Raw genomic sequence first — 17,007 nt, 5'->3', positions numbered from 1 at the left:
CTTTTATTGTACTTTTTTTTCCCAATTATTTTCATGCCTTTTTTCAGTTGAATATTCGTCATGTCTGCAATAAAACACTGGACTTTGTGCATTGAAGTCAATGTCACTAATAGCTCTGTTTTTATTGTATTTTATTTTTTATTTTGAAATTAGTATAGCTTGAGTTCTAAATTAATCCCCCGTGGTTTATAACCTACTGTCCTTCTGACATGCCACAAGTTGGATGGCAGCGTTTGGAGGACGCACAGAGCATTCGTGCACACAAAACCTATTTGCCCAGAGCTCGGATTTTAATGTCCTTTAAAGGGCACAAAAAGGAAAATCGAACTTCAAACATATAGTTCCCTTCTATAGGCCCCGCGGCCATAATGAATAGCAGCAGCCTAACTGCGTGTATATTTTGGCCGCTCGTGGTTTTAATGATTATCACATGCGCGACGTTTCGAGGCATTTTAAGAGAAACACCTTCATGCATGTAAGACATACTCATTTCCGAGATTGGGGGGGGGGGGGGGGGGCACAAGTGTTCACCGTGCTGGAGGCACTAATGGGGGCAGATATGCAAAACATGTCGCGCCGCTGCGTGAAAATGCGCGCAATGCTTCACGGACGCTCCTCGTGCGCCTTCGCCTCAAGACGTGATTCAATCACCAGGCTTGACTTTTACCACATAAGGCGGCACGAGCGCCCCCCATAGCGGGCGGGACCAGGGGGAACTTATGAGGGCTGTGATTACTCGTGATTGGCTGCTCCGCGTTGTGACTGACAGCTCCTCTTCTCCAGCTCTCCCTCTAAGCTCCGGGTGTTGACACTCTCCAAAAAGTCTGCAGGATAACAACGACTTTATTACGCCTCGTCCCGGTCCCTTCCGTCCGGCTGGAGGACGGCCATTCACCGGGCTGTCATTGTGGATTTGTGTTTGACTCGATTGTTAACTTTCCTTGCGCGCTCGTGTCGCGTCGCCGTCTCCTTCCAGAGGCAGAGAAATGGCAGAGAAGCGGCGTTCCCCGTGCGTGCTCAGCGTCAAAGCGCACGCGTTCTCCGTAGAAGCGCTGATCGGAGAGGGAAAGAGACGCAGGACGGCGGGAGAGGACGCGGCGTCCCCGGGCTCCGACAACCGGACAGATGTGTCTGATCTGACAAGCAGCCCGGGGCCTCAACCCGACCGGGGCAGCGAGGCAGAATGCGCAAGCGACGGATCCCGTAAGTAAATAAAACCATTAAAAAACTATAATAACTAATAACCCCACTGAGGCGTTTAAAGTTATTAAACAACACAAATACCCTTTATTTATTTTAACCAAATAATTGATCACTAACCTCTTATCATAGGCTGTAATTGTTTTTAAATGCTTTTACGAGGTTATAGAAAATGATTTTTACCTGTAATAGTCACCACACGCATTCTGTATCCCACAACCATAAAGAATTTAAAGAAAATATACTCAACAGCAGGCCTTTATTTATTTGTTTAATGAGAAGTGGGGGCGGGGGGGGGGGGGGGGGTAATCGTAATTTTGCGTGATGCTTACCTCCTTCCCGACAGAAATACAGCAATAAATTATATATAGGGTTTGGTCAGATGCACACAGCGGAAATGTGATATGGTGCCGGGGCCCTGGTCTGGTAAACATATGCGTGTGGCTCATATGAGACTCTTTATGAGTTGCGCTGCAATCATAAACACGCCAATTAACAGCCTTTGAAAGCAGGGAGCAGAAAGGGATGCTCAGAGGTCTGCGCAAAGCAGAATCCGATTGGACCTGACATGCGGATTTAAAACGTGCTGCACGTTTCAAACGCGTTTGGCTGATCGGGACTGGTCTGTGTGTTGGTTTGGCTTGTTAGGTCCATGCCGAATATCCATAAATTTGCACCTTCTGGCGAGGCCGGCGTGGGACAGGCCAAATAACAACAGTCGTGGGGCACAAAGTGTTATTTAAACAAGTGATTAATGTCATACATTTGCTTACTGGAATTAAATTAAACTGTATTCATGTGTATATTAACTATTTTATTGTGCTCTGAGTATATTCGTCAGCAATGAGTGCGGAATGACCTTATATATACAATATAATAATCGTACCAATTAACTATTAAAGAGAATATTACTATACGTTTTTTTGTAATAATGACTATAAAATAACTTGCAGAATAATGCTTGCAAAATTAATTTTAAACATGTGTTCCAGACTTGCACATTTTACTGCAAAGGACCGTTACAATAATACACCTGATAATAAACTACTACTGCGCTTTTTAAAATTATTCTTCTCTGTGAGTCAGATCGTCTGCAGCGCGACAACTCGTTTTATTTTTTTTATTACGCGATGCTCGGATTGGGTTTGTCGCTTTGAAATCGTGCTCATTTCCTTTTTATCCGTGCAGCAGAGATCGAAGATGCGCTGCTGGAGAACCCGCAGCCGCCCGCAGCTTTGTGCGCGGCTCCGGTCGACGGCACCGTAGAAGAGGAGACCCGAGTGGACCTGCAGGGATCGGACCTGTGGAAACGGTTCCACGAGATTGGCACGGAAATGATCATTACCAAGGCCGGACGGTAGGATGGCGGAGACATGCAAGAGGGGGAAACAAGTGGCGTGATATCAAACGAAACGTGTATAAAAAAAAGAATATTAGTTTAAGAATATTATTCCAAGTGTAAAATATTAGACAACATAAAGCAGCTGATTGGGCGATTTATTATAAAATAAACCCAATCCAAGCGACGGATTTTTGTTGTCTCGTTCATGTTAATGTGGATTTATTAATTATCATTATTAATTTTCTAATAACCTGACCGTGCATTAAATAAATTGTAACCTGCGGTTGATCTGAAATCTATGCGGGTGATTGATTTGCTGTTCCTCTGCAGACGGATGTTCCCCGCGATGCGCGTCAAGATCTCGGGTTTGGACCCGCATCAGCAGTATTACATCGCTATGGATATAATCCCCGTGGACAACAAACGGTATAGGTAAGACGCGCAAACACGCACGCACGCACGCACGCACACACACACACGCACACACACAGGGGATGCTCGGCTGCAGAACTTTGTCCAGCTAATAATGAAAACGAAATATAATCAGAGTTTGTGATTGGTGTAAGACCTCACGCACGCGCGCGCGTCCCACAGCAATGGGAGTTTTCAGCAACTCTCTTAATTCAGTCTCCACGTTTCCGCCGTTCCTGCTGCAACACAAGATTCTCCAATCATTCTGGCTCCACAAATGGCGTTTGGCACCGTGCACTGTCGTGCGTGTGACGGCGGGTTTGCCGTGCCGTTTGGAGGTTCGGCCTTTTGGACGCCTGACCTCTCCAGCCTGGAAGGTCAAGCCAAAAGGCGCGTCTTATTGCGCGGCGTCAACGCTGCCAAGAACGTGCGCCATACACACACACCGTGTGGGTCAATCATTTCACACGTTCAAACCCACGCGAAGTCCTTTATAGTGGCCGCCCATGAGGGCATGTTATTCAACCCGTCTGATATACCCGGCCTGTATATATAGCGCGGCGTTGTTTCCATCACGTGTACTCTGCGTAAAGCGCCGCGGAGAAAGTTTTTAACCGGCCGTTTAACAGCAGGCTTTGAACACACCTTCAGTCAACTCATTAGTGTGTGTTTAGCTGAAGGCCATCACAGACGTGTCGATTTAAACTACGACAATAGTGCGACGCCCTCCAGGCCTGTTTGAAAAGCCTGTGTGCGAATATTGGACTTGGCAGGCAAGTCGTTTAACAAATTCCCACGAAATGTAAAATACAGGAGAGAGAGAGGGAAAAAATATGTGCGTGATACGTGGAATTTGTGGGACAATGTACGCCAGGCCTCCGTTTTTATTCCAATAAATAGCTAAATTTGCGAAATATATCAAAATAAAAATAAAATCAAGTGATGTTACAATTCTGAGATGAATGAGGGAATTATTATTATTATTATTATCTAAGCCCATCGCTAGTTCTCTATTGGCTATTCAAAGCGTTATTCATGTGCGCATTGTGAAGGTACGTGTACCACAGCTCCAAGTGGATGGTAGCGGGGAACGCGGACTCTCCTGTGCCGCCCAGAGTGTACATCCACCCGGACTCCCCGGCCTCGGGAGAGACGTGGATGCGTCAGGTGGTCAGCTTCGACAAACTGAAACTGACCAACAACGAGCTGGACGACCAGGGGCATGTAAGAGCCGCAACGACTGTAAATATATTTCTACATCTCAAGTGTGCACGTTCTATTTTGTTTTCTTTTAATTCTAAATTTTCAGTATAATTCGGATAAAAGTGTATATTTGGGTTCATGCATCGATGCATGGCCAGTATTCACATAAATGTGAACAGTATGAAATTGTTGCAACAAGATTTCAGGAACAATACCCCCCCCCCCCCCCCCCCATGCCTGCACAGATCATCCTTCACTCCATGCACAAGTACCAGCCCCGTGTCCACGTGATCCGTAAGGAGTGTGGAGAGGAGTTATCCCCGGTGAGAGCCGTCCCGGCTGGGGAAGGCATTCGCACCTTTTCCTTCCCTGAGACTGTGTTCACCACCGTCACAGCATACCAGAATCAACAGGTAAGGCTTGCTGGCCTCCACGCCACCACGTTTACTCTTAAAACCAACACCATGAAGGAAACATCCCAAACACCATGGGCAACAAACCCACACACGTATACAGCAGTATCCAGATTCTCTTGACCTTTTTGTACAGAAAGTGACGGCTGATAATGATGTTAACAGTTTCTACAGATCACATCTTCAGATATATGATGTGACTTCTTTATATAAGACAAAAAATGAGAATCTTAAGAATGTTATGTTTTGAGCTGTAGTCAGGTCTGCTCTTTAAAAGCTCTTTGAGTGTGTGTGTGTGAGAGAGAGAGAGAGAGCAGTCCTGCACTCTGTCCAATAGGTTTTCCCAAATGTAACGCTTACTGGGGTGATTGTTAAGAAATAATGGTTGTGGATTTTTTAAGATCTTAATTTCTGTGTTATTGAGAGGCTCATATTTTGGGAATTTTTCTACGGTTTTACCAGGGGGAGAGTTTCTCTGGATTTTTTTTATTTCTTATTTTGCAACGACTTAGCCAATGTGAGCCTTAAAGCAGGAAGCTAGCTGGCTAAAGTCAGAGCAGCGGCGCCTATAAAAGCTGCTTTGGATGCGGGTCATAGAGCTGGGCCTTCACCGCCACCACCCACAGCCTGGCCAGTCCCAGGAACGCCTCACAGACATTAAACACCATGCAGCATTCTGTATTTATTATGTATATTATGTGTTTATTTATACATGTGACTGAACAAATGCAGCTAAAAAGTGAGCAAAGAAGGGGGGGGGGGGGGGGGGGTCATCATACTGCATGTGTTATCCATTATCCATCAGAATACTTTATTTATCCCATCAGAGGGAAATTCTATCTATTGCTCCACTCAACAAGACGCAGCAATACAAAATTGACAGTACACACATAGAGCATTTATATAATCAGTTTAAGCAATATAATATAATAGTATTATATATAAATAATATAATATATATATATGGGGAGTATTTATTGTGGTTTGATTAATAAGTAGACCCTCCTAAATAATTTGTATTATTTCACTTTACAGATTACGAGGCTGAAAATTGACAGAAACCCATTCGCAAAAGGTTTCAGAGACTCTGGCAGAAACCGGTAAGTTGATTTAAACCACAGAGATTGTCACATTATCTGGTGCATTAGGGGTAATGTGGGATGCATGCCTGCCTTATATTCTAGCTTGGTTGTGGTTTTTTGTTTTAGCTAGTTCATTTTGATTTTACGGGGAGTAAAGCGGTGTATTTATTTTTCTTCAAATGGAAAAGTCTCCAGACAAATCTGCCCTCAAAGTATAAACAAGGAATCTGCTGAATTGAGCAGACAAGGGACGCATTCTGAGTTCATCATCATGCAATCGTGACTCATCTTCATTTTTAAACACGCTAATGCACTAAAAGGCTCATCAACTCCTGCATTTGGCACTGCTACAGGAAAAGGCCTGGAGAGGGGGGGAAATGTAACCTTACATGCAAACCCTAGACGGAGCATCAGATTCCACCCAGCCTCGGAAACATAAACATCAACAGCAAAATAATAATAAACACATTTTTAAACATGTATAAACACAGTATTAAAACAACACAGCAGTGAAACTCCCAACAGTCTCCAAACGGCCACTGCCCCGAGGCCCCACAGAAATCATTGGAGAGAGAGAGAGAGAGAGAGAGAGCATGGCAAACTGGGTAACCCTAACAGTTGACCCTATAAAAGTTAAGCTCAGGAAGGTTAAAAAAAAAAAAATTTCCCTTTAAATATTACAGGAAGAGTTAAGCAGTTTGCTAAATAAGCTGGTCTGCCTCGGCACACACAGAACCACGCCGGGCAGCTTGTCTAAATTATCACCGTGACTACAGCCCCACGGGGGGAAGACTTTTATCCTCATGCTAACGAGAGGTAACAGAGCGCTCGCATTACCCCGCCACAGTAACCCTCTGCCCCACCTAGAGGGAGGAGGGAGATGCAATTCAGGGGGATGGGGAGTCCCACCTCATAAATCCTTGCTGCAGCTTCCTGCTCCTTCGTCCTGATTCGCCCGTAAAAGCCGTGTGAAAGCAATTACATCCAAGCACCCGGCTGGCAGCGGCCAATCACAACGTGGCGTTTATGCCCCTTCATTACCTGCGGCCTCTGTAGAAATGGCAAAAGAGGCCCCGCGGGGAACTAAGATGGCCGCCAGGATTGTTAGAGCGGTGTGCAAATGCACCGAGGCATGCTGGGAGAGAGCGGCAGCAACTGACTGGTGCTTGTGTGTTTTTACAGGATGGGTCTGGAGGCGCTGGTTGAATCTTATGCATTCTGGCGTCCGTCTCTGCGAACGCTCACATTTGAGGACATCCCTGGCATGGCCAAGCAAGGTAGATTTAACGCACGTCTCTGGCACCAATATCCTGATCTGTCATCGCTATGGTGACGGATCGGTTAGGGGAGGCAGAGTACGACGTAACTTATGGGAAAAGGCTAAAACATTTATCCACGTCAAAGTCGGGCCTTGTTCGCCCATGTTTTACTACAACTACACCCTCAAAGAAAACAGAGCCATTGGTTGATTTTTGACAATGCTCCAATCCCCAAAACATATTTATACCCCTGTAGGATTACAGCATGTCAGTTTTAGAGAAATGATCAAGTTCTACTTTAATGAGAAACAGAGGAGCAGCATCTACTCTGGATCTGTTTATTAGTTCAGTGCAACCCTGCTTGATTTTGGCATTTGAACCAATAACCAAACGATTCCAGAGAATTTAGTTTTTCACTTTTCTGGCTCTGTTTCTTTAGGGGTCCCAGGACCTCATGGAGGGGTCACAGCATCACCTCACCTTCTCTCCACGTCACCGTGCTCCTCGCCGTTCCAGGTCTGCGCCCTCAGCCCTCCTGATTACACCTGTAGCCGACCGACACACCCCCTCCATCGCTATGGAAACCCCCCGGAGCCTTTCCCCCCACCCAGAGGGCCGTCAATGTATGAAAGCGAAGGACTCTGCTCCCTGCCTCTCTCTGGTTCCCAACTCGGTTATCTATCCAACGCTACCCCACAGGGTTACGCTGGGCTTCGCCTTCATTCTCCGCCCTACAGCCTGTACGGTTACACATTCCCTACTTCGCCGCGCCTCGCTGCCAGCCCTGATAAAATGGCTGCCGCTGCCACTGCCAATCATCAGAGCCCCTTTCTTGGCTCGTCTCCCAGTGGGACTCTAACAGACAGTCTGGGTGTGCTAAGCGGAGGACAGCAAGGCTTCTTGTTTGACTCTCGGACTTTTGGACTGGCAGGTAGTCAGATAGGAGGCGGAGTCTCACAAGTTACCGCCCACATGGGCTGAATTAGACTCTGGACGTCTAGGGTTGTCACGAAAAAAAAAAACTGAAATGACACCCTAGAAACGGTGTAAAGTTGGTTTTGGTTCAGGAGATTCTGATAATCAATCATCCAGAATCAATCACCTGAACCAGCATCAGGCTGAGCTGCGGACAGAAACGAGTGACAGATCGAGCCGCAGCATCTGTGAGCACGAAGAGCTCGTCACAGCTTCTTTAATTGAAGGGAATATTTTTACGTGTGTTATCCAGGTATGCTCGTGCAGCTGCAGTGGTCACTTAAGGAAGAAACATCGTACGGGCTTTGGATGAAGGAGTCCAAAATGAAAGAACTTGATTGATTGATCTGATTGATTGAGTGATTGATCTGGAACTGACTGGATTGGGCAGAAACTGGGCTGGCCCAGTCACTTAAACAAAGCACTTCCAACCCTAAACGAAACTATTGAACACAGTAAATAGTCGGCGTCACCTCCTTGATCCGGCCCGTTTCGGCTGGAATTACTGGAACACGACTTTAAAACCTATTTTAAAGGATATACTGACTAAATTAAATTCATTATCCTCACATGCCTGATGGTTCTCCCCATTATGATTTTGGAAGAACAGACATGTAGCTTAAATCCCGTCTCATATTGGCGTGATAACACCGCGTCTGTGGCAGATTTCCCAGTGACAGTTAAGAACCGATGAGGTGAAAGCAGTACGAGAAAGACAAACGATGAACTGAGCTACAGAAGCTATGTGTAGTTTGACAGATGCTTACTTGATGCAACTCGATGTCAGGCCATATTTCCTTGACATAGACGTTTGTATATAGTTGGGGGGGGCGGGGGGGGGGTGTATATAAAGGGCTGTGTGACCCTTCATACTTATAAACCCCAATGCACCTGCTTCCGCTCTTTAGACTGGGACTGAAAAGCTTTTCTCTGCAAACACCACAAACCCTAAATCAGCACGGCCGTCTCTCACCTTCCACAGCCAAATAAAACACATTCATTTTTTTCATGTCAGTATGTAATCAGCATCGACTAATTGAACTGATTTTGTATTGTTTATTAAGGAGATTGTGAACAGATTTTTTTTTAATCATAAAAATCATAATGTTTACAATTTAATATTTCCTTGTTAAAAAAACGAAGGATAGAGGACTGTATGCTTTAGTATCATCATTCAAGTGTGTGTTGATGGTGTGTTTTGGTTTGATAAAGGCATATCGGTCACACTCTGGACGAGAAATTAAGAATATTAAAGGAGAACGGACTTCTAGCAGGTGGACACACACACACAGTACGGTAATTACATTCACCACACACCCTGCCTTGTGTTTTAGGTATTAGTTTGCTTGGTCACTACACAATGAAGACATGTGTTACATGCCTCTGTGTGTGTGTGTGTGTGTGTGTGTGGTAACAGGTGGTTGAGCTGTCAGCGAGTGTATGACCTCACAGTCCCAAAGTTCATGTAGATCTTTGAGATTCCCCCCCCCCCCCAAAACAGCACCTATCCAAAGTCACACTACTTTGCTGAAAGCACAAGCCGTTATTTTCTATCTTTCTTATTTTACCACCTCAAACAGTGTCTGACTATAAAGACTCCAGAAGAAGAATTAAAAAAAAAAAAAAAGTCAAGTGCACCAAACTTTATCTCTTTTCACTGACAGTAGACAGAGCTTTTGTCTGCATGGAGACTTGAGAAATTGTATTAAAACATTGCTTTGGAATAAAATATGATGCTTTGACTTGACACAACTCAGAAAAGAGGTATTTACTGTATGTGAGCCTGCAAATAATGATCTCAGTCTCTTGTGATTCAGTGACATAAGACTTTCATAAAGCGTTGCTCCGTGTGCAAGTGTTGTTGTTTTTATGTGAGATGAAATTAACCTTTTGACAAATGAGCAACATAGTGGAGATTTTCCAGGAAGAACTTGCTAATTTGTAAACTCCTTGCTGTTAAAATTACGCAAAAAGTTGATGGTTTCCTTTTAGCACATTGGCATGACAAGGGTTTGAGTAAAAGGGTTTTCCCTGTAGTATGCATGCCAGGCCACTAGTTGGCAGCGTAACTTTTCAAAATCAACATCATAACACTTTGTGTTCTGGCCATGCATAAATTATAAGGCTGCAAACACAATAACCACGTGAGAGGTGGGGGCGTGTTGTTGCAGTTTTCCAACATGGGCGCCGCTTGTAAGGCTGTAGCTACCCCTTGGATAACCACAGAACCCACTTAGCACCCCCCCAGCAACAGACACAATGATGAAACATGAAGAAAATTCAGACCACCTTCTCTGAAGGCTCGAGGAACCCCATAGCACCAGCAAAACAAAATGTCTTGTGCCACCACTGTTTCCTAATGAACTGCATTTTGCCAGTAGGCATTTTCATTCCAAAGGATCCTGACCATCCCACCGTCATCCATTTTCTCCTTAGCTCCCTGGCTCCTCCTCTGTTGCCTCCTGTCACTCTGAAGGTGAGAGGTGTTGACGAGAGGAGCACATGTGAGAGGGAAGACGAGGGGAGAGAGGAGTGAAGGGGGGGGAGGAGAGCTTATTTTAGAACACAGGAATGATTGGCCTGTTGTTTCTGAGTGACAGAAGACGGACCCCCCGCCTGATGCATCCGTACCACACACACACACAGAGAGACACGCAAACGCAACACTAGCTAAATCCCAATCTGTTTTAAAGGTTAGTGTTGCTGTGATTTTATATTTGAGGATTTAGAAAGAAAACAAATCGATTGAAGCTGCACAAGCAGAAAAACGCACACTCATATATTCACACATTTAAGCATGGTGTCAGGGGTCCAGGGATTCTCAGCTGAGGTGGAGACATTAACACTTGTGTTCGACCAGGTGCCAAAGTGACAGATTTGTCACGCTACCAGCCCGAGGACGAGGACAAGGACAGAGGAGGAAGGATGTCAGAGGGCAGGAACAGTCTTTTGAGATTAGGCAGGTTTCGTCAGTCCTTTAGCTTCAATCCAATTACAGATTTTGAAGTTCGTAAAACCCTCCAACCTTCGGACACGAAATGAAATTGCTCTGAACTGTTCTTCCCTTGCTTAAAGCAGATAAACAACAATGACTACAGCTGATAAATGCAAGAGAAGTAGCGCTAAATTGAACCAAACCTGTTCAATCACAATGTTCCTCATGTATAAAATGATGGACTCTGGCATTTTCAAATTGTGAGTCTTGGCAAAACTGGAATAAACCTCTTTACCATGTCTTTCCACCCACTTCCCCTCTTCCCTCTGAGACTTGGCTACACCGGGCTCTCAGCACAGAAGAACCAATTTTGCGGTTCTTGCACGCTATGTGATTGAAGTGGGCATTTACATATGGGCCGACAACGCGACCGAATGACTGCTCTTGCTCAGAGGGGAGCTGTGGCCTGCTGTACGTGACGAGACATACGAGCTGGGGAGTCCGCAGGTGACAGGAAAGTTCACGAGAGCCCAGAGTTAAGTTTGGCACAAAATCCTGCTGCTTTAAGAAGCAAAAGAAATCATTTCAAAATATAAGTACTAAAGCAAAAGTGTCAGATGACCCAAATGTTTGAAATACTTATGACGAACTTCACTTCCAAGAAAGAAAATGCTCGGGTTTATTGAAGGCAGAATAACAAGATAGTTTCTTCTCTTAAACACTGTAAACACTTGATTTTTAATATCAGTGAAAGATGGCTATTAAAACTAACATTTCCCCTAAAGCTTTAATGCTGCGCAGTTTCTCCATTCATGTTTCCTGCCTCTCTCCAACACGAGTTCCATGGAGGAGAGAGGACAGGACTGAAAACTGGAACTTAAAGGATCTTCTGCCCCTGTTGTTCCAGAAATTGCACCTGTCCTCTGGTGGTGGGGTGGGGGGGGTCAGCTGGTGATGATCTTGCAGCCTCAGCTCAGCTACTGCCGCGTGACCTGTTAACGGCCTAGTGAGTATTTGATGACAGTTGCAAGAATCTGATGCTCAGGGTGTCCTTTTACAGCCGCTAAATCTTTGTCATCAAATCTTCCTTGCCAAGCTGATTTATGGGCGGCTCCGTGGGACGCGTTTCTCGGTACCCCCGTATTCGACACCCCATGAACTCTGATCTACGAGGGACGCGTTGAGAAATAATTATGACACAATATTTTCCTGTAATCTTTCCATGTCAACAAAAAGGGCACGAGCACCACTAATGCCTCTTTCTAGTTTTGCAATGCGCAGACACACAAATGCTCATGCACAAGCGTGCACGTCATACTCAGTAATGGTGTTCTTGTGTGAAACCCACAGATGGGCTCACAGACTGAGTGTCGAGCCAAAAGGAAAATGCAGGCGTGCAAATGCCTTGTAAATGTCCATCAGTCGTTCAGCCATGTGATACGAGCGACGCACCTCATGAGCCCTCCGGTCAACACATAACCCAGTGCAGGACAGTTATTCACAGCTGCCTTAGGAAGGACAGGCTTAAGAACTGAGGATTGTTTTAGGCGGAACTTGAATGGACACTGTATTACACATAATTAGTGTGTTTTCAATTAACAGTTCAAGAATTGTCTAACTGTCTACATAATTACTGACGGACGTCCTCTCCGCGTCATGGTTCGTTTTCAAATCATCAGAGGATGAGATCCCCAGACACTTCCTTTGGAGGCAATTGATCATTTCCAAGCAGGGAATCCTGTCAGATGTTGAGTGACTAATTTTCATGCTGGCTGCTTCCACACAGCTGCGAATCACTTCCAGGGCACCCTGAAGGTCAAGGGCTGATGAAGTCATCATGAACACGTCATCAGTAAGAAGCACGCGCTTTTTGTAATGTGTAAGTGTGGAGATAAATTCTCTGGCACATATTGTTTAGAAAATATATTTTTGGTTGCAATTTTGAGTCACTTCATCTCTTGCTTGACACTGATCACACTCCTCTTCATTTTGGCTTTTCAGAGCCCCCCCATGTTGACTTGTGTCTGTGGGCTAGCTATGTCCTTGAACAGAGGTCATGTATATTTCCCATAGACTGAAGGGTCCTGAAGCTGTTGTTTGTGTGGATATGTGTGTGAGTAGAGAGTTGAAAAAGAGTTATTTTCAAACGTAAGGAAATATATCATTGACGTGTGTGTGTGTGTGTGTGAGTGTGTACCCCCTTCCCGGCCAAGGCCCAGTCCAAGTCTTAGCATACTCATTTATAGCAGAGCAGCCCATCAATCTTAATAGAGGAGAGAAGTGCAAAGAGCTGACGAAATGCAAGACATGATCACTATTCACTCAACGGGGGGGGGGGGGGGGGGGGGGGGGGATGAGAGGAGTGGAGATGGAAGAGGCTGGGTGAGGGAGCACAGAGGGAGTGAAAGTAGGGAGGGAGTGGCAGGAAGAATGGGGTGAGAAAGAGAAAGGTCATGAATTGTTTATCCTTGTTGGTGATTATAATGATGTGATCTCGTCACTGCGTGTAGGAGCTTTTATACACCCTGATCTGTATTGTTCCGCTCCTGCGACAGTGGTGGGGTCAGGGGGATGGTAACGCCACCAGATCAGACCTCCGTATGAAGGAGAGGTGAGAAGACCGAGAACAACCCCAGGAGCTAACAAGCCGTTGGCCCCTAATTCAAAGAGGAAGAACATCCGTCGAAAATGTCTTCAAACCAGGAGTTCCTTCGACAGCTGAAGGTCACATGAAATCTGCTGAACAGGCCGAGGTGAGAGCGCATGAGCATGTCATACACACTCTTAGCCTTTTATTTGTTATTATAATAAGCCTAAAGTTTGCAGAGAGTCTGTTGACTGGTGCATTCTAATGTCAACCACAGTGCTGAATGGGTCACATGGCAGGCATTAAATAGATCACAGTGTGCTCTGAGACCTGACCTGGAATGGGTGTGTGTGTGTGTGTGTGTGTGTGTGTGTGTGTCAGTGGGCAGTGGGGGTAGGAGGTCTGCTGAGAGGCGAGGAATGGCAAGAGGATATTTGGCAATGTGCTGCAAGACAGTTCTGACACAGGACACCGCATCTTCATACAACAGCAGCGCCGTCACGCGTCAAAGCAAGAAGACCATGAGAGATTTATTCATTTATACTTGCTAATAGATAAGGTGCTAACCTGCTAATCTTGACACTGCTCGGCAAATAAGGCTAAGCAAGTAGCAATTGCAGTGGACAAGATATGAGAGGCCTCTAATTACATTAATCATTCACAGATTAGGTCTGTCTTTTGGAGTTTGGTATTATTTTACATCAAGGGGGGTTAAAAAAAAACATTTTGGATCCGTTGCGGAAACAATATGTGCTTAAAATGTAAATCCAATGACTCCACCACATCTTAAACTTTACCCACACATGCATTCAAACCGTTTTGGTCACGGTAATCATTCCTACTGTTTATACCAGACAAATCTAAATCTGATCGAGTCATCCTCCAAATTGTTTATTGCAAACTTCAAATTGGGTATTTGCACCAAACTTTAGAGGACGCCTACAGCTCAGATTCCTTTGGCCTCTTGCTACTTTTTGATCTCTCGAGACAAAAATGCACTAAGAATAGGTTTGTTTACAATCAGCATAGAACGTACAATTAAATAGGGAGAACAAAAACAGTTTAGATACAACTGGACATGTGATCCAGACAGAGCTGTTGTAGCAGATCTAGCGGAGAGAGAGAGAGAGAGAGGTGATGGGGAGCAAGCCTGGATAAATAAAGGAACAGGTCAGAAAATAGCTAAAGTGTGGCGAGGTGAACCTGGGAAAACCAGCAACAGCTGTGGGAAACCATTGGATCAGCCATTCCTCACACTTCAACAGCCAACAAGACAGCAATTTATGACAGCGGGAGAGGGTGAGAAAGGGACAGAGAGAAAGCAGGATGCAGAAGAAAAGGTGAAGTAAACATGCAAAAAGAGGGAGAAGGAATAAAATAAGCACGAAGAGGAGTAAATAGAGATTAGCTGAAACGAGGTGTGGGGTTAGGGTTAGGAGAAGAAAGAAAAATGAAAGAAGAAAGAAAGATAAACGGAGAAAAGGCAGAGTGATGAAAAAATAAAGAGAACAAGATGGCAGGCTGGAGTATTTTTAGAATATGATATCAGGATAACAATTAAATGGCAACACATCTGCATATTGTTCGATGTGCGTCACACACATGTATGATCCTGATGCTCCCGTCCACAATGCACGCAGATGATCGTCTGCTTGATGAACACTGTCAGATTCACCAGCTCCAAGGTCACGCCTGAGGGGGCGATCAAGACGGGCAGCTGAGCAAATAGCAGAATAAATCTGCAGCCAATAAGCAAAGTAGGCAGCGGCTGCACACCAGAACACAACAGCGTCCTTCTGATGGTTTAATGAAAGCGCTTATTGTGGTAAACAACTGGACTGATGGCGAGGTCGATGGCACCTTCACCAATGCAGGTGTGTGCCTGACCCCTCTAAGGAGGGGACATCCATGCCAACCCCCGCACACACACTAGCCTCCTCCTGTTGCATTTTCTTATTTCTGTCTGTGCTGGGTTGGTCGTGTGGAAAGCTTTGCTTTTTTGTTCTTTTAATATAAGCTAACCTCTGTCCCGAGGTGTGTGTGTGTGTGTGTGTGTGTGTGTGTGCGTGTGCGCGCGCACACAGGTCCAGAGAGCACTCTCCCATGACAACTACATTAACGACCCAGAGACGGTGTCGACAGAAGACCACACCACACGGGGAGAACACACACATTAATACACACATTGATACACACAAATAAACTTTAACACAAATCCACCCATATACCCAACACAAACGAGAGCAAATAGAAGATTGTGAGTATGTGTGTGTGTGTGTTTATGTGTGTTTTGGACCTGAGGAAATCTTAAGCATGTGTTCAAAGATTCCCCGGGGCTCTCACTCCGCTCCGATTGGCTGGCCGGCTTGCTGTGTTTGTTTCCACAGTGACAGAGCTGTCACTGCCTTCTACCACCCAGGTCGAGCTGTCAATCACACTGGCTGCCGGCCAACCACACGCAGGCCCGACCCTAAAACAATCCTAATAAAGACGGAATGAGAAATTACCAATAGTCTGATCATAATACGGGAAAGTAGAAAGAATGTTTTGGAAAAAAAATATTTTTTCTTTTACTAGAAATAAAAGAACGTTTATAGTGCGTCTGCTTTATGTTGGAAACAACACCGGTTTCTCTGGTACAGAGAATGAGTCAGGACAAAAGGTGAAGTTCAAAGAAAAAAACAGAGAACAAAGCTGCAACACCTGGAAAACAGCTAAACAGCTGGAAAGCAACAATGGCTTGAGAAAAGATTGAACAAAGACAATCTGGCTTCAAAAGAGAAAAACCAGGGGAGATTATGTGTGAAGCACACTCTGTATAGATTTCAGGAGAGACTAGAGGTTGGAGTATCCATGACTGATTATTACATCAGGTGATATGTGATCTGTCAGAAAGTCTTCAGCACTCACACTTTTCAGTGGAGACTGAGATCGAAGGATCTTTGTCCTGTGCAGTAGATAAACATCACCCCATGGAAATATTTCAATGTTAAAATCCAAAACAGCAATTATTCAACCAGCAATTGTTTTTGCCTGAAGACGGTCGGTCATATCCAGTTCGTGGATGCTTCATTTGCGGCTGTTCAATCTATTTCTTCCTTCAACCCAGCCTATCATTATGACACATTTCAGTAAGTACGTTTTAGCACAGTATATGCAGCATGTTTTTTGAACGTCATTTTCATTTAAACAAGTAATAATTTGAGTTACTTTAGGCTTTTGACAAAGGGTTAGGGTTAGACCCTGAGGTCCTGGTGCAAACACAAATACTGAGAGGCTATATTTTAGAGTTGAGGCATATCTGACACGCCAATCAGGGCTTTCGTATTTGTCAATGAATTACTCATCCATTTGCGTGGGACAGTTGTGGCGTTCGCCACCCGAGTTGATCACTTTCATTAAACGTCTTGATGTGTTTGACTACACAAACAGAGAAGAGACTATATTTATTTTATTTTTTAACAATAACCTCATACTTACATCTTAATAATGATTACATAGATTTTTACACAGCAGCCTTTGGTCTCGTAAATCATGTGCATTGTTGTGGATTCGTTTTCTTGTGTGTGTGTTTGCATTTGTATGTGCTTTGTGCTAATC

General features: G+C 44.8%; 1 protein-coding gene across 1 annotated transcript; it reads left to right on the top strand.

Moving 5' to 3' along the window:
* The first annotated feature begins 986 nt into the window (after window positions 1-986).
* Window positions 987-9,829, top strand: tbx18 (T-box transcription factor 18). The gene is made up of 8 exons (XM_068753596.1): window positions 987-1,203; window positions 2,389-2,557; window positions 2,873-2,974; window positions 4,006-4,177; window positions 4,402-4,569; window positions 5,605-5,669; window positions 6,834-6,928; window positions 7,350-9,829. The coding sequence occupies exons 1-8, from the start codon at window positions 987-989 to the stop codon at window positions 7,889-7,891; spliced, it is 1,530 nt and encodes a 509-aa protein (XP_068609697.1). The 3' UTR covers window positions 7,892-9,829.
* Window positions 9,830-17,007: the final 7,178 nt, after the last annotated feature.

Source organism: Brachionichthys hirsutus, chromosome 20, assembly GCF_040956055.1.
Source record: "Brachionichthys hirsutus isolate HB-005 chromosome 20, CSIRO-AGI_Bhir_v1, whole genome shotgun sequence".
NCBI lineage: Eukaryota > Metazoa > Chordata > Actinopteri > Lophiiformes > Brachionichthyidae > Brachionichthys > Brachionichthys hirsutus.
This window is presented reverse-complemented; position numbering and strand designations above follow the sequence as displayed.

What these genes read in the sequence shown, in the direction of transcription:
- tbx18 (XM_068753596.1), top strand. Translation starts at nt 987, where the DNA reads ATGGCAGAGAAGCGGCGTTCCCCGTGCGTGCTCAGCGTCAAAGCGCAC. An exon ending in ATCATTACCAAGGCCGGACG is followed by an intron (nt 2,558 to 2,872) that starts GTAGGATGGCGG and finishes GTTCCTCTGCAG; the next exon opens with ACGGATGTTCCCCGCGATGC. An exon ending in GTGGACAACAAACGGTATAG is followed by an intron (nt 2,975 to 4,005) that starts GTAAGACGCGCA and finishes CGCATTGTGAAG; the next exon opens with GTACGTGTACCACAGCTCCA.